The sequence below is a fragment of the Salmo trutta genome, chromosome 16, assembly GCF_901001165.1.
Source record: "Salmo trutta chromosome 16, fSalTru1.1, whole genome shotgun sequence".
Classification (NCBI taxonomy): Eukaryota; Metazoa; Chordata; class Actinopteri; order Salmoniformes; family Salmonidae; genus Salmo; species Salmo trutta.
The window spans coordinates 35,025,017-35,048,712 of NC_042972.1; the positions used below are offsets into that span (position 1 = coordinate 35,025,017).

General features: G+C 44.2%; 2 protein-coding genes across 4 annotated transcripts in view; one reads left to right on the plus strand and one right to left on the minus strand.

Moving 5' to 3' along the window:
* LOC115150651 (solute carrier family 41 member 1) overlaps positions 1 to 4,298 on the plus strand; it is a 53,077-nt gene extending 48,779 nt beyond the window's left edge. For all 3 annotated transcript variants that reach the window (XM_029694151.1, XM_029694152.1, XM_029694153.1), the window contains exons 9-11: positions 100 to 234; positions 311 to 459; positions 534 to 4,298. In XM_029694151.1, coding sequence (XP_029550011.1) covers positions 100 to 234; positions 311 to 459; positions 534 to 719 — 470 coding nt within the window. In that variant the 3' untranslated portion in view covers positions 720 to 4,298. The remainder of the gene's footprint in view (positions 1 to 99; positions 235 to 310; positions 460 to 533) is intronic.
* Positions 4,299 to 7,142: 2,844 nt separating this feature from the next.
* si:ch211-112f3.4 (EF-hand and coiled-coil domain-containing protein 1) lies at positions 7,143 to 11,348 on the minus strand. Its single transcript, XM_029694154.1, has 7 exons — positions 10,433 to 11,348; positions 9,730 to 10,216; positions 9,493 to 9,627; positions 8,806 to 9,027; positions 8,550 to 8,706; positions 7,833 to 7,958; positions 7,143 to 7,646 (listed from the first exon to the last, which is right to left on the minus strand). Exons 1-7 carry the CDS (start codon positions 11,028 to 11,030, stop codon positions 7,332 to 7,334), a joined length of 2,040 nt encoding a protein of 679 aa, XP_029550014.1. The 5' UTR covers positions 11,031 to 11,348; the 3' UTR covers positions 7,143 to 7,331.
* Between the last annotated feature and the right edge of the window lie 12,348 nt (positions 11,349 to 23,696).

Genomic DNA, 23,696 nt, shown 5'->3' on the forward strand with positions numbered 1-23,696 from the left:
CTCTAAAGTAACAAAATGTGAAAAAAATCAAGGGGTCTGAATACTTTCTGAATGCACTGTACACTGTCTCATATGTGTGCTGTATTGTGTGTATGCCAGGTGTGGGAGGTAACCTGGTAGCGGTGCAAGCCAGTAGAATCTCCACCTATCTGCACATGAATGGTATCCCCATGGGAGACCCTGACCCCAACCCCAGGAAATGCCCCACCCCCTGCACCTCCTTCTTTGGTTCCAGTGAGTATTGATTAGTTTTATAAAAAGGTACAATATTGACTGATATTGACTTAATTGATTTATCTCGCTTTCCCAGATGTGAACTCTCGTTCAGCACGGGTGCTCTTCCTCCTGGTTGCTCCAGGTCACCTGGTCTTCCTCTACACTATCAACTCCATGCAGGGAGGACACACCACGCTAACATCCATCTTCATAGCCTTCTACATGGCTGCTGCATTACTGCAGGTACACACACACACTCACTCACACAAACACTCACACCCCCACACACCCTCACGACTCTCCCTCTCTGTCTCTAGGTGTTGATCTTGTTGTACCTGGCTGACTGGATGGTCCACTGGATGTGGAGTAGGGGGATGAACCCTGATAACTTCTCTATTCCTTACCTGACGGCCCTGGGAGATCTGCTGGGGACCGGCTTCCTGGCCCTCTGCTTCCATGTCCTCTGGCTCATTGGAGACAGAGACACTGACGTGGGAGACTGAATACACACACCTGGACAGCATACATACACAGCATCAATGCCGGCTCACCGGAAACAACCGGAACAACTGAACTGTACAGTATCTCCCTCTGGACATCGCAACAACTGAATGACTTTCAGACCCAGACCTCAACCCTGACCCCTTGACCTCCAATCTCCCCTCAAACCCCTCCCCCTGGGTCACAGACTATGCCATTTATTTTTATTTGACTAAATAAGAGTTCTACTACTATTGTTTTTATTGTTATTATGATGACGATGATTATGATTATTATTGTTAATAGTGAATTTGATATGAATCTATATCTGTTTTACTGTTGGACGGGTGAATCCTCATTATTTTCAATGGGGACATTCTCCCTTGGGCCAGTCACATTGGCAGCATTTGTAAAGATGAGATCAATCTTAAAGACTTTAAATGAAGACAGACAGACAGCAAAAAAACTCACACAAGCCTAGAATGCTTAATCACCAAGTGCTATACGTATAAAGAGATTAATACATTTTTAAGGGACCCTTTCAATTCGCCTTGCCTTGAGAGTAGTGATTCGGTGGGGGCAGATCCACAGGGGCCCGGACCAGAATGTAGAGACCTGAATCTGCTTAGGTAACAACCCCCCAGCCCTGTCAAAGGATGTCTGAACACTAACCTGAACAGAAACAGGAAGTTTTAACAACTCTGGGTAGAAGTTGCCCTTAAGCACAGATCTAGAATCAGTTTACCCTTCCCAAATCCTAACCTTAACCATTGGGGAGGGATGATAACATAACTGGCCCTGTATCAGTGGTAAGAGGCAACCTCAACCTAGTCCATGGACATAGGTCCTGCTAGATCGTACGGTCAGGTGCCACATTATGTTTCATAGGTTACCAAGGAGGTGCCAGATCATACGGTCAGGTGCCACATTATGTTTCATAGGTCACCAAGGAGGTGCCAGATCGTACGGTCAGGTGCCACATTATGTTTCATAGGTCACCAAGGAGGTGCCAGATCGTACGGTCAGGTGCCACATTATGTTTCATAGCTCACCAAGAAGGTGCCAGATCGTACGGTCAGGGGCCACATTATGTTTAATAGGTCACCAAGGAGGTGCCCGATCGTACGGTCAGGTGCCACATTATGTTTCATAGGTCACCAAGGAGGTGCCAGATCGTACGGTCAGGTGCCACATTATGTTTCACACTCAGTTGGAGGGTTGTTTCTTGAATTAAAGTCAACCCCAATTCTTGCCAACCATGTCCTTGGTGGTCCTTGAGGCCTCAATGCTCAATAACAAGGTTTCAACACCTTGTTCTCCCCTAAATCCTCCTAAAGGGCTACGATTGTGACATTTCTTCATTTAAATTTGTTTCTTCTTTGTTTTCACACAAACACTTAGACAGAAAATTGTGCTTTGTTTGTCAGGCTGGCCATCTGTTTGTGGCAGGTTGTTGGTTACACACTGCTTATCACTGGATTCACTGAAGTTAGAGTGGCCTTACTGGGAGGCTAGAGGGAGGTCAGAGGGTAGGGACAGAGTGCTTATTGAGACAGAGGCCATTCCAGGTGACATCCTATCTAGTGCAAGGACTTAGGAGCATATGTTAAAGGGTGGTGAAAGTTGTCCACTTGATCACGCTGTTGCCTAATGCTTTAGTGACAAGACCTGTTTGGTGTGTTCTCATTACAAGGCTTTAATGGGCTTCATTAGTTAGTGAAGAAAGACAGGATGTTGAGGGAGGAATTGTCAAACCAATATTGCCTGCTTAGGAATATCATGCAAACATCTCGCGCTCTCTTTCTGTCTCTCTCACTCTCTCAAGCTTTCTCGAATGGTACAAACAACGTCAGCGATCTTCTTGAGTTGAATCAACTCAAGGCCTGTCCATGCTGACTACCACACTTCTGTAATGTCTGTTGTGCATTGTACATACACACTGTGCAGCTGACCTACAATATCTGCCACATAGACACCATGCTTCAAAACGGCCTCCTATCCTACCCACATTTACATACTGTCAGTATAGACACTCTAATTCTCGTAAGCAGCAGAGCCCAGCTTGATGGTGAAATGCATGTGTTATCATCTGATGCTTTGTTATCTGGTGTTCAATTTATATGTTGTTTTAAGGGGCCAGCAGAGTGCATGTGCAGGGCACATAACATCAATATGCAAAACTTGTGCATTATGAGTTAAGTTTCCTTCTCTTTAAAATATAATGTATCCTTCTTAGGTTTGACACATTTTACAAAGTGGAAGTTGTGTCCGTTATTAGATGTATTCTTTAACTTCATCATTTTTCTTAATCCTTCTGTGATCTTATGTGTTAGTCATAGAGAATGATTATGTCATGTTTATGATTGAGGCAGCCCCAGTGGGGTATAGTGTCACTGTTGGAAAGTACTGTAATATACACACACAGGCACCAGAGGGCGACATTATCATATGCGTGAATATGAGACAGTGCTGATGGTGATCGAGGCTGTTCACTATTCGCTTCATCTAGATTCTAGAACCTGTATCCAAGATTCTAATGTAGAACCTGTGTTTTCTAGATTCTAGAATTTGGATTGTCTTGATTCTAGAACCTGTGTCCATGATTCTAGAATGACATACCTTCTGGATTCTAGAGCCTGTATCCAAGATTCTATTCTAAAACCTGTCCTCTGTATTCTTGAAGCGGAACCCTGGATCTAGAACCTGGGTTCTCTCTGCTGTCTTACTGAACCTGTGCCAGCGTTCTGCCCCAGTACGGATAAGAGGTTGTGAATACTTCTTCAGGGGGAAGGAATGCTTTGTCTATTTATTTTTAGATGCACACAAAGCAAATTGTATATACTATATTTATTCTATAAATAAGGTGTTTATTTTTCATTTAATTTTGTCTCGGTTCTGTGTTGATGTTTTTGTAATTGATTCTCATTTAATTTTTTTGTTCATCCTTTTTTTGGGTTGTATCCAGCAAGTAGAGCTTCAGCGCTGCCGCGGTATATTAGCGCCTAGGCTAACAAACAACAGTGTGGGTGTCTAATATCTGATGAACCTCACACACCTTACATCCCCTGCCCTCGGGCAGGGACCCAAACATAGAAGGCCTTAACCTATCAGGAGCCAAGCTCAACACATAGTAACCAATCAGGAGCTAGGCTCACCACAGTAGAATCTCTCTAATTAGCTTTTATTAATAACTGACATACCTTGATTTGATGTTGTAATGAATGAATAAATAGTCTATGAGAGAGGCTGCATGACTGCAGTGGTTGGGAATCACTAAGGCCAGAACCTAAATGAATAGATGGATATTGTAAACAGAAGGCTCTGACTAGAGCAGACTAGTGGTCAGACAACACAGAGGTATAACGGACTGATCATTTCTCTATAACCCCATTCCTCACCCCCATCTCCAAGATACACACACACATACACTACTAGCACAAAATGTCCATACAGATATATTGGTTACAAACACACACGCATACACTGTATTTGGAACTGTGTGCTCCCCCTGCTGTCCCCCCTCTGTAACCCTGTAACTGTAGTGGGGTTCACAATCTGCAGGAATTTATAAATTGCTGGAAATAAAGGACTGTATTGCTGTAGTCTTCTGTGAGTCACTGTGTGTGATTGTATGGGGGGACTATACCTGAATTAAGAGAACCTAAAAGCTGGATGTCAAGTGTGTGTGTGTGTGTGTCAGGTGAGGTTATGCTTTTCTGAGGATACAATGTAAATGTATCATGGATATGGGGCAATGAGTGGCCTTGCTCAGATATCATACAAGGTCAGAGTAGCTTTATACCTCTCTCTTTCGCTCACACACTCACGTTTGGTGCTTTCAGCTGTTTCACAAACAAAGACACACATACACCCTGAGTCCTGGTTCTCACAGTCATATGAGAGATAGAAATGTCTGAGCTCTGAGCTCATATTGAGCACTAAGTACAATGTAGAAGCTGAAGCTGAGTCCCTATAATCAACCGCAGTAGATATGCATTTGTATAGAGAAAAAAAACACATAGTATACTACTATATGCACATTTTATGAGGTTTTATTAATGAATGTATTAATAGTCCTCTACAATAACTGCAATAATTAGAATGTTACATGTTTATAAATCAGGTCTCCCGGGTCACGTGAAAAGATGTGTAATCTCAATGAGAGATCTGATCATGAATAGAGTATAAAGTACTGTACCTAATGTAGAGTAAGCAGTGTATCTAATGTACTATCAGAAGACATACATACACAGTCATCACACTAGTGTGCTCCTCTACAAAGCTTTAAGCTAAACTAACATGTCAAATGACACAGAAAGACAAAAACATAATACATTGCTAATCAAACTTGTCCCATTAGTATAAATATATAAATGTGCATAAATAATCATGATTGTGTCATAAGTGCCATGTTAGTAACAAACAACAGAACAGAAATACAGAGATGAAAGGCTAAATCTGCTGTGTACACATACAGTGAGGGAAAAAAGTATTTGATCCCCTGCTGATTTTGTACGTTTGCCCACTGACAAAGAAATGATCAGTCTATAATTTTAATGGTAGGTTTATTTGAACAGTGAGAGACAGAATAACAACAAAAACAGTCCAGAAAAACGCATGTCAAAAATGTTATAAAATGATTTGCATTTTAATGAGGGAAATAAGTATTTGACCCCTCTGTAAAACATGACTTAGTACTTGGTGGCAAAACCCTTGTTGGCAATCACAGAGGTCAAACGTTTCTTGTAGTTGGCCACCAGGTTTGCACACATCTCAGGAGTGGGACATCTCAGGAGGGATTTTGTCCCACTCCTCTTTGCAGATCTTCTCCAAGTCATTAAGGTTTCGAGGCAGACGTTTGGCAACTCGAACCTTCAGCTCCCTCCACAGATTTTCTATGGGATTAAGGTCTGGAGACTGGCGAGGCCACTCCAGGACCTTAATGTGCTTCTTCTTGAGCCACTCCTTTGTTGCCTTGGCCGTGTGTTTATGGTCATTGTCATGCTGGAATACCCATCCACGACTAATTTTCAATGCCCTGGCTGAGGGAAGGAGGTTCTCACCCAAGATTTGACGGTACATGGCCCCGTTCATCGTCCCTTTGATGCGGTGAAGTTGTCCTGTCCCCTTAGCAGAAAAACACCCCCAAAGCATGTTTCCACCTCCATGTTTGACGGTGGGGATGGTGTTCTTGGGATCATAGGCAGCATTCCTCCTCCTCCAAACACGGCGAGTTGAGTTGATGCCAAAGAGCTCCATTTTGGTCTCATCTGACCACAACACTTTCACCAACACATTCACCGAGGGAGATTGACAGTTTTTTTGTGTTTCTTCCATTTGCAAATAATTGCACCAACTGTTGTCACCTTCTCACCAAGCTGCTTGGCGATGGTCTTGTAGCCCATTCCAGCCTTGTGTAGGTCTACAATCTTGTCCCTGACATCCTTGGAGAGCTCTTTGGTCTTGGCCATGGTGGAGAGTTTGGAATCTGATTGATTGATTGCTTCTGTGGACAGGTGTCTTTTATACAGGTAACAAACTGAGATTAGGAGCACTCCCTTTAAGAGTGTGCTCCTAATCTCAGCTCGTTACCTGTATAAAAGACACCTGGGAGCCAGAAATCTTTCTGATTGAGAGGGGGTCAAATACTTATTACCCTCATTAAAATGAAAATCAATGTATAACATTTTTGACATTCGTTTTTCTGGATTTTTTGTTGTTATTCTGTCTCTCACTGTTCAAATAAACCTACCATTAAAATTATAGACTGATAATTTCTTTGTCAGTGGGCAAACGTACAAAATCAGCAGGGGATCAAATACTTTTTTCCCTCACTGTAGCAGTACACAGACAAAGACTGTTATAGCCCCAGAGCAACAGAGATAGTAGTATCTGTAGTATCTTCCTCTCATATTTACAGTCATAGCTAGGCCTACTCCTGAGGAAGTGGTATATGCCGAAGACGTTGATGTCGATTAAAGCAGCCCCCGCACCTCTGATTCAGAGGGGTTGGGTTAAGTGCGGAAGACACATTTCAGTTGAATACATTCCGTTGGACAACTGACTAGGTACCCCCCTTTACCTTTCCCTTTATAAGAGGACGTGGTATACAAGAGGAAGTGGTATACAAGAGGACGTGGTATACAAGAGGGCGTGATATACAAGAGGAAGTGGTATACAAGAGGGTGTGATATACAAGAGGAAGTGGTATACAAGAGGAAGTGGTATACAAGAGGAAGTGGTATACAAGAGGAAGTGGTATACAAGAGGACGTGGTATACAAGAGGAAGTGGTATACAAGAGGAAGTGGTATACAAGAGGAAGTGGTATACAAGAGGAAGTGGTATACAAGAGGACGTGGTATACAAGAGGAAGTGGTATACAAGAGGACGTGGTATACAAGAGGAAGTGGTATACAAGAGGAAGTGGTATACAAGAGGAAGTGGTATACAAGAGGTAGTGGTATACAAGAGGAAGTGGTATACAAGAGGAAGTGGTATACAAGAGGAAGTGGTATACAAGAGGTAGTGGTATACAAGAGGAAGTGGTATACAAGAGGAAGTGGTATACAAGAGGAAGTGGTATAGTAGCATAATCAGAAGGAGGTTTAGGAGTGTGCTGTAGCTGTAGACCAGTTATGTAGTGTTCATGGAGGGGAGTTGGGGAGTTTGGGGAGAAGAGAGGGTTGTGTGTTGTCTAAACAGGAGATGAGCAGGGGGTTTGGCGGTGCTTGAGGGTCTCTGGCTTGTAGACACAGATACTCGTGCCTCTCCTCCTACCCCGTCACCTTCCCCTCCCACTCCTACCCCATCTCGCAGCAGCTCATTGGACGAAAGCTGGGCACAGAAGGCATTGACTACCTGCAGCACATGGGATGGGCTATGTCCACTCTTGCTGCAGACATCCAGAGTGTCCATCAGCATCTTCCCCAGAGACCTACGAGAGACACCCTGCCCAGAGAGGATGAGCGAGAAATGTCAGGGTGGGAAAGGCTTGACTCATACACAGGTCTTTACACTCACTATACCACCAGGTGGCACTCCAGAACTAGAAAGGCTGATATAACAAACAGTCAGAATGTTCCAAGGACCTGTTTGTGTTTACTGTTCTTGCTTGTGTATACAGTATATGTGTACCTTGATGCGTAGCTGCAGTAGCAGTGTTAGTGTGTCTGTCAGTTTCTCCTCCAAAAGTGACAGACGTACTCTCTCTGTCTCCACCATCTGAACCTCCAACCTTAACCCCTCCACCTCCTCGTGCCTCTGACAGGAGAGAGAGAGAGAAGAGAGAGAGAGAGAGAGAGAGAGAGAGAGAGAGAAAGAGAGAGAGAGAGAGAGAGAGAGAGAGAGAGAGAGAGAGAGAGAGAGGAGAGAGAGAGAGAGAGAGAGAGAGAGAGAGAGAGAGAGAGAGAGAGAGAGAGAGAGAGAGAGAGAGAGAGTTAATATTGTAAATCTCCAAAGTAAGCTTTGGCAATATATGTACATTGTTACATCATGCCATTAAAGCAAATTTCATGGAATTGAATTGAGAGAGAGAGAAAAAGTAGAAGTCAGTCAATGAAGAAATAATAATATATACACAATAAAATAGTGAGCTGTGACAGACAGGCTTCCATTAGTCTGCTTGAATAGAGCTAAAACAGTATTAGTTGTATCTAAAGTATTCTCACAGACACCATCTGCTGCATACTACAGATATGGTAAACAAGGAAATGTATCTATAACCGCCTCCCACTGGCCACTAGTTCTCTATATGTTCCAGGACCAATTCCAAGTCTTACTTTTTTCATTCTCTTTGAAGGGAGCTAAATAAAAATGGAATTGGCCCTAAGAACCCCTCTAGTTCTCTCTCACCTTATCTAACTCGGTCTCCCTCTCCTCCTGATAAGTGTGACCTCTGCGGCCCCGCCCCCTGGGGATCGTGAGGAGGTCATCGCCATGGAGATTGTTCTGGTTGTCAAGGAGGAGGTTCTGGGAGAGTAGCAAGTGGTGGGCTGTTGTATTCTGACACCTAGAGAGGAGAAGAGAGTCGGATACAGGTGTGTGTGTGTGTGTGTGTGTGTGTGTGTGTGTGTGTGTGTGTGTGTGTGTGTGTGTGTCCTGCACTCACCCTTTACCACAGTTGTGCAGTCTGTTGATGAGCCTCTTCACCTCCAAAAGGCAGCACTGTCCTTCCTCCCTCCCCCTCTCCTCCTTCCTCCTCTCCTCCCTCTCCCTCTCTTCCTCTTCCTCGTCCGAGGCAGCTCTCCCCTCCACCGCTCGCTGGAGGCAGGTGTCCTCCATGGGCTCTCGAGGCGGTGAGGCGTGGCTTCCTCTGCAGGTGCACTGTGATCTGAGAGGTCAAAGGTTAGGCACAGTATGTGTCAAATATCACTATGTTTGTGCACGTTTGTGTATGTGTGCATGTGTGTGTTGCTGGTGAGTGTGTACACTACAGTAGTAAAGGTCTCTTATGTTTCATGCTGAGAGCATTACAGCTTCACTGTTAGCCTAGCTGTTAAACCACTGCAGATACCACTACCATGTAATGACTACTTTACATTTCAACACAGTCATAAATGTGTCCTCAATTAATAATACATTGCCGTTTATGTAGTTAATATACTGTATCAGCAGTGATGAGGACAGAACCAATGCTGGGTTGTTGCTATGTTGTTGCTGTTGGTGATATAGGCTACAGTGATGTGATATAGATTTGAATATTAACCAAACATAATCCCATTTATTCAGCCCCCTATGTGCCAGTGTGGTGGACCTCCAGGCCTAGACTTGGGGACGGGGGTGTTGTATAATCTACCTGTACTCTTGAATGTCTGTTTCCAGCTGTGTGACTCTGCTCTGGAGCTGAGGGACGTTCTGAGCCTGTTTCTGGATCAGTCTCACCTTCTTGAGCCCCTCTCTGAGAGCCTCCCTTGCCTCTTCTGTTCTCCGCCTGTCAATCAGACAATCAATCAGTCAGTCAACAAACCAATCAACCAGCCATTCCATTAATCAATCAACCAATCAACAAACAAATCAGTCAATCAAAACCAACCTGATCTCAGCGTTCTCCTGCCGTAGACGAGATTCCACCCCCTCCAGCCTGCGAGCCTCCCCATAGGCCCAGCCAAGCTCCTCCTCCAGCCGCTGGTTGAACCTGATTGCCTCCTCCAGCTGTCCGTCACGTGAGGAGCGAATCAGCTGCAGCTCCCTGAGGATAGGGTCTTTAGAGCCCCGTCTCCCTGCTACCCTCTCTTCCCCCACCCCGCACCCTCGGCCCTGGGGGTTTGGATTTGGGATCACTTCTTTTGGGGGGTTAGGTGCAGCCCTCTCTCGTCCCTGGGCATTTGGAATTGATATGTTTGAGGTTGTATGTGTGTTTGAAGTCGCTACATTGGAGTGGTGCATGGTAAGCCTGGCTGGGCCCCTCTGTCGTCGTAATGCGACTTCCAGAGCCAGGCAGCGAGCATCACTGCCCTGTAGAGCAGAGCGCAGGTCCTCAACCAGCTCCCTCAGAGCCACACACTCTGTTTCTGTCTGGCCTAGAGGTGGGAGAGATGTGGATTGTTCATATGGACGGGTGTTAGTGTCCTCGATTGGAGATGACACATGAGGATTCCTTCCTAATGAGTGAGCTCAGCAGACAGTGTAGCAATTAAGGGGTGAGGGCAGCTGGAGCACAGCAGCGTTTGAACCTGCAACCATAACAGTTCAGACATTTTAGAATCCAGTTCATATGCTATAGCCAATTTGCTTACCTGTTTTATGATGTAGTTCTGATGAACCCGTTTCACGGTTGTGCGCGGGCCTCCTCCCGGTTTGTTCTCTTGTGAGGTCGAAACTGACACATTTCCTTCGCCTGACCCGTGGCCACCGAAGCCGGATCTCGCGCTCAATGTGCTCTGTCTCCTCTGTAACTGGGAGACGCATGGCCCCTGGTCCGGTTCCATCGCGCTCTCGGACGCGGAAATAACCGCATAGCCGCGAATGGAAGTCCCTAAAGGGCAGCTCGCGAGGGAGCCCCGAGCAAATACCTTGATCGTCCTCATCATCTCCCTCCTCTTCCTTCTCTCCATCCCTTGTCTCACTTTCCTCTCCGGCAAGCCCCAGCACCGAGCAAAGCACAGTGAAGTCCTCTGCCGAGACCACGTCGTCTTGTTTGGGGTAAACCAAGTGGTGAAAGACCTCTTGGAGGTACTGGTCAATCCCCGTGGCCAGGACCACTATTTCGTTCTCCACGCCGGGGTCGGGGCAGTGATGGTGGGCCAGAGCGCTCCGCAGCCACTCGCTCTGCCGCGCAGCCCTTGGAGAGGACTGGAAAGATGGCGTCGCTACTGTACCTCTTGAGCTCTTCATGGTGGAGACGAGAAGGTGTTTTGCCACCTAATTATATGATAAAATAATTCCCTACCCAACACCGCTAAAACATGTCCCGGGGCGTGAGAGAACCTGTTCATCCAAGTTGTAATACAGTGCTTTCCCAGTTCATTCACTTAGAGCGAGAGATCCCAAACTTTCCACTAAAACGCAGGTATATATCAAATAAGTTTCAAATACACCATCAAACTCACGTAGGCCTTATTATGCTATAACGTTTCGTCGTATATTAGCCCTTTGGCGTCCAAGTCGTGTCTTCACATTGCGTGGAGACTTCTATCTCCCTCAACAGCAAAGTTGTGTTGTGCGCGCCAGGACTCGGGCGGTGAAATCCTTCAAGACACAATTAGGCTCCACCCGCGCAGAGCTAACTGTGTGTGTATACTGTATGTGTGTCTGTGTGTCTGTGTGTGTGCGCATTGGCGTCATGCACCCAGAAATTTGGGGGGGCACAAACATTTACATTTTAGTCATTTAGCAGACGCTCTTTTCCAGAGCGACTTACAGTAGTGAGTGCATACATTTCATACAATTTCATACATATCATACTTTTTTTTTCTGTGCTGGCCCCCCGTGGGAATCGAACCCACAACCCTGGTGTTGCAAACACCATGCTCTACAAGTAGGTAAGGGTGGCTGGGGGGGTACCCCCTTCCTTAAAGTTGAGATGTTTTTCTTTTTTCAAACACCTGAAACAGATTTTCCTGCAATTAGAGTTATACTCATTATGCGTAATTCTATGAAAACAAATATATGTATATATATATATATATATATATACTGCTCCAAAAAAATAAAGGGAACACTTAAACAACACATCCTAGATCTGAATGAATGACATAATCTTATTAAATACTTTTTTCTTTACATAGTTGAATGTGCTGACAACAAAATCACACAAAAATAATCAATGGAAATCCAATTTATCAACCCATGGAGGTCTGGATTTGGAGTCACACTCAAAATTAAAGTGGAAAACCACACTACAGGCTGATCCAACGTTGATGTAATGTCCTTAAAACAACTCAAAATGAGGCTCAGTAGTGTGTGTGGCCTCCACGTGCCTGTATGACCTCCCTACAACGCCTGGGCATGCTCCTGATGAGGTGGCGGATGGTCTCCTGACGGATCTCCTCCCAGACCTGGACTAAAGCATCCGCCAACTCCTGGACAGTCTGTGGTGCAACGTGGCGTTGGTGGATGGAGCGAGACATGATGTCCCAGATGTGCTCAATTGGATTCAGGTCTGGGGAACGGGCGGGCCAGTCCATAGCATCAATGCCTTCCTCTTGCAGGAACTGCTGACACACTCCAGCCACATGAGGTCTAGCATTGTCTTGCATTAGGAGGAACCCAGGGCCAACCGCACCAGCATATGGTCTCACAAGGGGTCTGAGGATCTCATCTCGGTACCTAATGGCAGTTAGGCTACCTCTGGCGAGCACATGGAGGGCTGTGCGGCCCCCCAAAGAAATGCCACCCCACACCATGACTGACCCACCGCCAAACCGGTCATGCTGGAGGATGTTGCAGGCAGCAGAACGTTCTCCACGGCGTCTCCAGACTCTGTCACGTCTGTCACGTGCTCAGTGTGAACCTGCTTTCATCCGTGAAGAGCACAGGGCGCCAGTGGCGAATTTGCCAATCTTGGTGTTCTCTGGCAAATGCCAAACGTCCTGCATGGGGTTGGGCTGTAAGCACAACCCCCACCTGTGGACGTCGGGCCCTCATACCACCCTCATGGAGTCTGTTTCTGACCGTTTGAGCAGACACATGCACATTTGTGGCCTGCTGGAGGTCATTTTGCAGGGCTCTGGCAGTGCTCCTCCTGCTCCTACTTGCACAAAGGTGGAGGTAGCGGTCCTGCTGCTGGGTTGTTGCCCTCCTACGGCCTCCTCCACGTCTCCTGATGTACTGGCCTGTCTCCTGGTAGCGCCTCCATGCTCTGGACACTACGCTGACAGACACAGCAAACCTTCTTGCCACAGCTCGCATTGATGTGCCATCCTGGATGAGCTGCACTACCTGAGCCACTTGTGTGGGTTGTAGACTCCGTCTCATGCTACCACTAGAGTGAAAGCACCGCCAGCATTCAAAAGTGACCAAAACATCAGCCAGGAAGCATAGGAACTGAGAAGTGGCCTGTGGTCCCCACCTGCAGAACCACTCCTTTATTGGGGGTGTCTTGCTTATTGCCTATAATTTCCACCTGTTGTCTATTCCATTTGCACAACAGCATGTGAAATTTATTGTCAATCAGTGTTGCTTCCTAAGTGGACAGTTTGATTTCACAGAAGTGTGATTGACTTGGAGTTACATTGTGTTGTTAAAGTGTTCCCTTTATTTTTTTGAGCAGTATATATAGTACCAGTCAACATTTTGGACACACCTACTCATTCAAGGGTTTTTCATTATTTTACTATTTTCTACATTGTAGAATAATAGTGAAGACATCAAAACTATAACACATATGGACTTTTACCAAATAGGGCTATCTTCTGTATACTACCCCTACCTTGTCACAACACAACTGATTAGCTCAAACGCATTAAGAAGGAAAGAAATTCCACAAATACATTTTTAACAAGGCACATTGAAATGCATTTCAGGTGCATTACTGTACTCACGAAGCTGGTTGAGAGAATGCCAAGAGTGTGCAAAGCTGTCATCAAGGCAATGGGTGGCTACTTTGAAGAATCTCAAAAATACCATTTATTTTGATTTGTTTAACACTTTTTTGGTTACTACATGATTCCATATGTGTTATTTCATAGTTTTGATGTCTTCACTATTATTCTACAATGTAGAAAATAGTAACATTTAAAAAAGCCCTTGAATGAGTAGGTGTGTCCAAACCTATGACTGGTACTGTATATGTATATTTTTCTGCATATCTAAATATACCTCTTGAGTTGTCTGTATCCTCCTGACTGATGGTTCTTATTAAATAAATGAAATGTGCTTCCCTGCATTTCTGCTAAAATCTTGGTAAAAGCTCCTTAGTAGCTACTTATGAGGTTGGGAGATTGGGAACCTATCTGGGCTAGTTAAAGCCAACTTCATAAAATTGCGAGGTGGCTAGTAGTATTACAGAGAAACAACAAAAACATTTTTAAACAGGACAAATCCGAGGGGGCACGAGCATGCACGAGCACGGGCATGATGCATGTGTGTGTGTGTGTGTTGTGTATTGGATAACAAACCTGGATCTCATAGTGTCCTTGTCCCTAAATGTGTGACACACAGAGATGGTGTCCCTCCATTCAAAGAAAGAGAATAGAGCTAATTGAGTCATGAGGTTTTTTGTTTCAGTGCTACAACCTGTGTATTAGTCACTTCTACTCAGGGTGCGACAATCTCACAGGACACCTGATAACCGAACACATCAGAGAGACACACGCCAACACTCACTGTCACCCAATCAACACACATATACACACACACAGACACACACACACACTTTCAGCTAAACTTAACACATTCTTTCAGCTAAACGTAAGACACACATTCTCCAACTTCCAGTGAATCCCAGAGGACACCAATCACCTCTGAGCGGAAATACCTTTCCTCACCCTCATGTCTACTCATCACATACCTGACAGCTACAACATGCATGTGCATGAGTGCACACACACACACTCACACAACCTACTCTAATTTCAGCCTTAATGTGTTTGCTGTAACATCCCACCTATGGAATGAACCTTACCAGGAAAAAATTCCCTATAGTGCTAGGGTCATTAGATAAGAGAGAGGCACACCTTACACACACACGAACACACCTCTGTACCTAATATACAAGTCTGTGAGAGGTGAGTCACCTGGCTGCGATAAAGTCATTCATTGTTCCTTGACTCAGCGACACTTGTTTTGTCTTTACTTCTAAAAGTATGCCAGTGGAGTTCCTTTTCTTCAGCTCAATTTCAGTTTCAGATTCAGTGTGACGTTAGACACACTTTGATCACATTTTTTTTATTTTTCTACTTTGTAAAGGAAGCTGAAGTTGAATATGGGTTTATTAAGAGTCTGGAGTCTGTTATAGCAAATCCATCCTGTTTACCTTTTTATAGGAAGTAGCGTAGTGGTTAAGCGCATTGGGCCAGTAAACTGAAAGGTCACTGGTTCAAATCCCTGAGCCAACTTGGTGAACAATCTGTTGATGTACCCTTGAACAAGGTACTTGACCCTAATTGGATAAGAGTGTCTGCTAAATGACTGAAATATGGAGTTGTTTCTGTTTTGTGACCTCCCTCCAGTGATCAGGACATCTGTCCGTCCGCCTGGCCTGTTTACTGTAGTGTTGTTTACTGTTGTTGTGTCTGGCAGGACATCTAGTGGGTGATGTCAGAGGTCTGGTCCGGGCTACTGTGGCCTACATCTACAGTATTACATCCCCTGATAATCACAGACACTCTGCTATCTGGCATCTCAGAGAGAAGAACACACACACACGGACACAGACCCTCACACACCCACCCATGTTCAAATACACACACACACCAACTCAAGCACACACTCACACAAAGACAAGATCAACGGATGCCCTATTTTATATGGACAAGTGAAGACATGCAGTAGCTCCATATACCTTTCTCTGTCTAATTCCATCCCTCAGTCTCTCCATCTCTCCTTCCCTGTGGCTCAGTTGGTAGAGCATGGTGTTTGCAACGCCAGCATGGTGTGTGCAACGCCAGGGTTGGGGGTTCAATTCCCATGGGGGGCCAGTACAAAAAATAATAATAATAATTTTTAAAAATTAAAAAATGCATGAAATGAAATTTATGAAATTTATGAAATGTATGTATTCACTACTGTACGTCGCTCTGGATAAGAGCGTCTGCTAAATGACTAAAATGTAAATGTTTACCTGGATGTGGGGGGGTTTACTGAACTGGACATTCATCAGAGCATTTCCTTTCATCTCTGACATGGGAAAGGTCTGACAAAGAGCTAAGTGAGATCACAGATCTGTAAGTAAAATCACCATTGGATCCAAAGGCAGCTAACATGGTTAATCATGGTTAATCAGTTTGTGACTTAGTTCGGTAGAATTACAGTGCAATGCATGTCCCATCATGAATGATTCTCTCAAGGGGTAATGGGGTGAGAGTTGTCCGCTGAAAGAAAGAAAGAAAGAAAGAAAGGAAGAAAGAAAGAAAGAAAGAGAAAAAAAAGAAAGAAAAAAAGAAAGAGGCAAGTGGAAAAAAGAGAGAAAGAAGAAGGAGGGAGGTGTCCCATAGTGCTAGCGAGGGAGATTCAGCCAGTAATTCCCAGCCTCAGGGCTCTTTCTGAGAAGATAATCACATTACTGTACAGGGATGGGCTACAGTTCAGAACACAGACACTCCCCCCCACACACACTCCCGAATGCATGTACACAAACATGCACACACAAACACACACACACACACACACACACACACACACACACACACACACACACACACACACACACACACACAAACAAACACACGTACACACACACGTACAAACACACACACCATGCCCACCCACAGGGAAAGGCAAACCCCCTTCAGCCTGTTAACCATTACCTGTCAGAGAGAACCTGCGGGGTTTAAACCTGTTGACTCCCAGCTGTCACTCATACTGTACCAGACCAGTGGTCCCAAAACAACTTCTAGCTCCTCCCCTTAGCCCCCACCCCATCACTGTTGGTAGACATGAAAGGATCCCCCAGCCTGGACACATGCGTGCATGCACACACACACACACACACACACACACACACACACACACACACACACACACACACACACACACACACACACACACACACACACACACACACACACACAGGTCTCTCCTCCTGCAGGACCCAGAGCCTGCAGGCTAATTTGTAGCTGATGTGTTGCTGGGGAAGCACAGCTTTGTCCAACCCAGTGGAGAGTAACAGTCCATTCAGGCCTGCAGTGGCTCTAAGCCCTCACCACACAGCTGCTGTCTGTTTAAGGTGAAAAGGCCTGGGCTGCAAATGAAAGGACGGAAGACAAACGAAGAGGTAATAATGGAGGAAGGGGTGGAGGAGAGGGAGTAGAAGAAGGGGGGCATGGGGATGGAGAAGAGTCGGGAAAGAAGAACGGAGCAGTGTGTGTGTGTGTGTGTGTGTGTGTGTGTGTGTGTGTGTGTGTGTGTGTGTGTGTGTGTGTGTGTGTGTGTCAGAAGAGCAGAAGATGGAGGCTGTAGGGGGATGTGGCCTGTTGTTCACCTTTAAGGGGTGGAGTTAGGGTAAGGGTTAACAGTATAGAGCTCGCTAGCTGCTAGTCCTAAAAAATGGAAATGAGTTAGCCATGGCTCGTTGGTCAAAGCCTGCAGGGAAATTAATGGGTTTTTTTTGTATGGTTTTTGGAAAAACGCCCAAAATAAGGTCTGAGGTTAACACAGGCTTAGGGAATCTTATAAAAGCTTTGTTCTATGAGATAATATCAGTCAGTTAACATGACCTTTATGAATTATGAAGCCTTCATGTGCTTTATGTGCTTGTTTTGATGTCATAAATGCTTCAAAATTTGCTGATGAAGATTACCTTATAAATTAGAACAAAGTGTACTGTATAAGATCTCCTAAACCTGTGTTTACCACAGACCTTATTTTTGGCGTTTATCAAAAAACCCTCCAAAAACCCCATTCTTTTCTCCATAGGGTTTGAACACCAAGCCATAGCGGAGTTAGCCTCCGTTAGTGCTTACAAAAAGACGCCATTGCTATTGCTGTCTATTAATGGGGTTTGAGTTAAGTCTTTGTGTTCACTACCATATGGCCCACTGAGTTCAACAATAGTTCAAGATATGCACAAACACTCACATGGTCACTCACCCAGACCTCACACACACACACACACACATGTACCTACACAATCGCACGCGCCCTCATTCACCGACCACATGCTTATTATTTGAAGTTGTTACAATGACCCTATAGCTGCCCTCCCACTCCCCTCTCGCCCCCTCCCTCAGTCAGAGCCCCTATATCTGTGCACTGACCCAAGCCTAGGAGAGTGCCAATGACCAAACACACATCCCAACACACATCCTAATACACACACTCACTCCAGGACACCGACCGCATTCTGATGCCCTCCGTGTTTCAGGAAACTGTGTCATGTCAAGGTCGGAGATTCTTACACAGTGTGATGAGGGTGTGTGTGAGAGGGAACTTGTTGATTGTGTCCCTTAAAGACACACTCCGGAACTTTAGCGACTACTAAGTATTTTTCAAAACTCCCACTGTGGACTGGGTGTGTCAATGTGTTGTTCATACATGCATAATCTACAGTATGAGCAGAATTATTGTCTTACCTCAATTAGCCACAAAATCCTACATTTTAAAGCAACTGTTTTTCTGGAAGCTGTCCTATGCCATTTTCCCTACATTTTAGTTTTTACATTTTCCCACAAGGGCCAGCCCCATAGCAATTCGAGTTCAACCAATGAGCTTCAGCCCCTCACCATTTAAGTGACAGCTAGCAAGAGGCACATGATGCACACACAGCAGAGAGCGAGAACAATAACAATGACGTGGTGCTGAAATCTGCATATACTGTATGTGATGTAGTACCAATTTTAAGGGACCACTTTTGGCTCGTGAGTGCTACTTTCAGAACTACAAGCTAATAATTATACAAAGTACTGGAGAATGTCTTTAACTTGCTTCCTTTCCTTGTCCATCTAGATCACTGATCCTGTATTGTGACTCTCTCCTATAGGAGCGGCCTTAAATCAGCACATGTGGCATGCGAGAGACATGAGACTGGGACTGAACTGAATGAAGCTCATAAATGTCATTACACTTAAATCACTGAAACCAACAAGAAAACAAAGGGAGGGGTAGAGGGGGGTAAGAAAGGGAGATGGAGATTAAGCAGTGCAGGTTGGGTTGGAGTCCTTCTGAAGCAGAGTGTGTGGATGAGGTGGGATCCCCATTCTGGCAGGTTCAGGATAGATAGGAGAAAAATAAATGAGACAGACAGGAGACAGAAGGAAAAGGGAGGAAGAAGTTAGTTCAAGTTGAAATGGCAGAGTGTGTTAAAGAAGAGTAAGAAAGAGAGTTGGAGAGAGAAATAGAGAGAGAGCATGGGCTATTCATGGGGTAAGAGGGGGGGGGGGGGGGGGGGGGGTACAGGACATAAAGGCATACAGAGGAACTAGTGAAAAGGGGTCCCTATAAAAGTCCAGAGCTCTGTAAGGTCCAGATGGCCAACATAGCTTGGCAGATGCTTTGTATAACATTAGCATGCCTTGATACTCAATAGGACAGCCTTATAACATGTTTACAGACAGGATGATTGTTTTAAAGTGTTGTATTGTGTAAAGACTTGTTGATTAGCTATGCATTAGACATATATTTGTCTGCATTGTCATACCCAGCTCAGATATGATTGTACGTGAAATTGCATGCTAGTCTTGTGTGAAACCACTGTAGTTAGTTTGTCTTTACTCTGTAAAACTTGATATTTCAGTCTGGTGACGTATTAGCAGTGGCTACAGTGGATTAAAACAATGTCCCAACATTCTAATAAGCCACTTCCTTTAGAAACCTTTACAAGCAGGGGTTTCATGCACCACCAAAACTTGAGGGGCCACAAAGTATGTGAGGATGGCTGGGCAACTAACTCTCACAATCTCGTGTCAGAATTAGATGTTCGTTCATCCATGTTTCTCAAACATCAAATTTTAAAGTTGTTGCAAACATCAAATTTTGAAATATTTAAGGTTAAGTTTAGGCATTAACTCTGAAATCTTAAGGTTAGGCATTAACTCTGAATGGTTACCGTAAGGGTTAACGTTTGGGACAGGGTTAAAACAAAAATCTCAAAAACTGGATTTGAACTTGCAACCTTTGGTTTCAGAGGAAGATCCTTATCCCCATCCACGTCCACAATGCCCTAGTAAAACCGAAACCTACTTGAAGGTAACAGCGTTCACTGTTGCCCCTAGTGCCCGGTTTCCACGTCATCTCCCAACGTCCTCAGACATGGATGGATGTCGAATACTCACTTGTATCACGGGTGACCTGACTGGGCTGGGGGGATGGTCTGGAGGGGTGTTACTGTAAATATGTGTAAAAAAAAGCTACAATATTTCCTGAGCTTTTTTACATCTTCTAGATATAGGACAGAGGCACTTCAAAACCTTATGATACATTTTTTGACTGTCCTTTTTGACATTTATAAATGTGTTATTAAATGCGTTTCTATGGTGTGAAGTAGTAAAGGCCAAATTCAATATTTTATCAATATATTTTTTATTTACAGTACCAGTCAAAAGTTTGGACACACCTACTCATTCAAGGGTTTTTCTTTATTTTTACTATTTTCTGCAATCCTTTGCAGCAGGGTCTTCCTTTCCTGTGGCGGTCCTCATGAGAGCCAGTTTCATCAAAAACGCTTAATGGTTTTTGTGACTGCACTTGAATAAACTTTCAACGTTTTTGGCATTTTCCGCATTGACTGACCTTCATGTCTTAAAGTAATGATGGACTGTCGTTTCTCTTTGCTTATTTGATCTGTTCTTGCCATAATATGGACTTGGTCTTTTACCAAATAGGGATATCTTCTGTATAAATACCCCTACCTTGTCACAACACAACTGATAGGCTCAAACGCATTAAGAAGGAAGGAAATCCACAAATTAACTTTTAACAAGGCACACCTGTTAATTGAAATGCATTCCAGGTGACTACCTCATGAAGCTGGTTGAGAGAATGCCAAGAGTGTGCAAAGCTGTCATCAAGGCAACGGGTGGCTAATTTGTAGAATCTCACACTTTTTTGGTTACTACATGATTCCATATGTGTTATAGTTTTGATGTCTTCACTATTATTCTACAATGTAGAAAATAGTAAAAAATAAAGGAAAACCCTTTTGACTGGTACTATATATATATTTTTATACCAAAAGGGGTCCTACATTTCTAAATCAAATAGCTAAATTCCCACTAATATGACCTTAAAACAAGTCCATATGTCAGCTTAGAACCCCCCCACCCCCAACCCCACCCCTCATCTATTTTTCAGCATACATATTGCGCTGTCTGTATTCTCCTGATTGTTGATTCGTTTTTTAAAGAAATTAAATATGCTTCTCTGCACCTCTGCTGTCACGAACCGGCTCGTAGCCCGTAACAAAAAGGGAGACAGCGCAGAGATCAAGGAATGACAAAAATATATTTATTAACTAAACTATATACAATTAACAATGGTGTGTGTAGTTAGTAATACGTAGTGCAAGTGAGTGGATGCGTGCATAGATGGTGAGGGGTGTTGAGAGGTGCAAAATGCCACAACCAAAAATACAATGTGACTGCGTGGAGAGAGTCTCCTCAATAAATGGGGTAAAGGTGTATTTATCCCCGGGACACACCAGAGCCCAGGTGTGTCCCATTTTGCTGACAACCCTCGTGGCTCTGCCCACCGACATCCTATTAAGGAAAACAGCAGACAAAGAATTCGGCAGACAGAGTGGGTGGGTCGTCAATCTGCTAAAATCTGGGTAAAAGATTGAATGGAATGTAAATCTTATTCACTATATTTAGTTATTGCTTGCTTTTCTAAAGTCTAAGATAATAAGACAAGCTAGCTACTCTAACTTGATTAATAGCCTAAAATGGCTTCTTGGTAGCTAGTTATGAGGTTGGGAGATTGGGAACCTATCTGGGCTGGCTAAATTCATAAATTTGCTAGGTGGCTAGTAGTATTACAGAGAAGCAACAACTAAAATTATTATTATTATTATTATTATTTAAACAGGACAGAGCTGAGGGGGTACGTGCCCCCGTGGCCCCTATGGGCATGACGCCTCTGTTTACAACGACTGCATCAAGGCATTTCCAAGAAAATGTATTTGCTCAAACATCATATATATTGTACTCACAAAGTGTCCAGGTTTGTCACACAGGTCCTTTGTTAGTAAGTGGTTATACCGTATCCTGTTGTTTATACCGTTGGGATTTATACCATTGGATTTTCTGTTTAGTTCCTCCTTTTTACCCTAATAACTGTTGGGCCTTTTGGAGTTTGTTTGCCATCATTAACACTTACCAACAAAGGAACTGTGACAAACCTAGACATTTTCTGATTACAATAAATATGAGGTTTGACTCAACCAATAAATTATATCTCATGCTTTTTCTTGGAAACGCGTTGAAACAGTCCTTGTAAAGGTGTGTAAAGGAAGTGGCCTATTAGAATGTTGTGACATTGTTTGACGCCATTACAAAAGTTGAAAACTGTATCTTAAGGCATCTTTCTAGCAGCAGGCTCCTATCACATGTTAGTGACACTATCTCAACGCCTTTAAATACACCTCAAACAGCAAACCCGCACTTGGCCACTTGGTGTCGAAATAACAATTAAAGGGAGATTACACATAAATAAAACAGTTTTCATACAATTTCTATAGGATAATAAATCACCAAAAAAAGTTCTATACACATTTGGTTTAACATACAAAATGTCTCTAACATTGGCTTTATAAATCAGTCCTTGACTCTCTAGATAATAGAAGAAAGCTGTGGTTTGTATAAAATGGACAGCATGTACCTGGTTGAACTGACTGTGCCATGGTAAATGTAGGCAGTGAATGACCCTACCAACCCTGTGTGTGTGTGTGTGTGTGTGTGTGTGTGTGTGTGTGTGTGTGTGTGTGTGTGTGTGTGTGACAGATTAATGGTACTCTGATTAAGTGGTGAAATAGCTAATCATTAACTGAGCACCATCTAAAGACCATCTGTCAACTCTACAATAGAGTTAGATCCCCCAGTCAGTTAGATGTGTGTGTGTGTGTGTGTGTGTGTGTGTGTGTGTGTGTGGATGTGCGTGTGTGTGTGTGCTTGCATGCGTGCGAATGTGCGTGTGTTTGTGTGTGTACCGTGCACTCACCCTTTACCACAGCTGTGCAGTCAGTTAGATGTGTTAGTGTGTGTGTGTGCTGTGTTTTTATCTTTGTCTTTTTAAAAGTGTGTTTGCATTTGTGGGTCAGCCATTATGTGATCATGTGTGTGTGCATGTGAGTGTGTGCATGAGCCTTTGAGTTGGTATGTCACCTAGTGTTTGACAGTGTAATTGCATGTGTGTAAATGAGCCATTCAAGACATGTCGAGAGGCAGAGATGCACTACTTCCCAAACACACCCATTCAGACTCACAATCTATCAAAATTAGGATTTGTGTGTGTCAACATGCACTTTGACATGGGAAATTGGGTAGGGCGTGGAGAGGGACAACTGAGTTTAGTTTAGAATGGAGGAGTTGCTTCATTGTGTGTGAGTGTGACTGTGTGAGAGAGAGAGAGAGAGAGAGAGAGAGAGAGAGAGAGAAGGAGAGAGAGAGAGAGAGAGCGAGAGAGAGAGAGAAGGAGAGAGAGAGAGAGAGAGAGAGAGAGAGAAGGAGAGAGAGAGAGAGAAGGAGAGAGAGAGAGAGAGAGAGAGAGAGAGAGAAGGAGAGAGAAGGAGAGAGAGAGAGAGAAGGAGAGTGTGTGGGAATGTAAACATTTCCTCATGGCTCAGATATTCATGGAACGCTGGTGCATTTAAGCTTTGAGATGCCCCACCCGTGCAGGTACCTGTGCACACACACACCAGTGGAGGCTGCTGAAGAGAGGATGGCTCATAATAATGTCTGGAATGGAGTG

Coding starts and splice junctions, on each gene's coding strand:
- si:ch211-112f3.4 (XM_029694154.1), bottom strand. CDS start 11,030: ATGAAGAGCTCAAGAGGTACAGTAGCGACGCCATCTTTCCAGTCCTCT. Junction 10,217..10,432: donor AGAACTACATCATAAAACAG/GTAAGCAAATTG, acceptor TCCCACCTCTAG/GCCAGACAGAAACAGAGTGT. Junction 8,707..8,805: donor CTGCACAACTGTGGTAAAGG/GTGAGTGCAGGA, acceptor TCTCCTCTCTAG/GTGTCAGAATACAACAGCCC.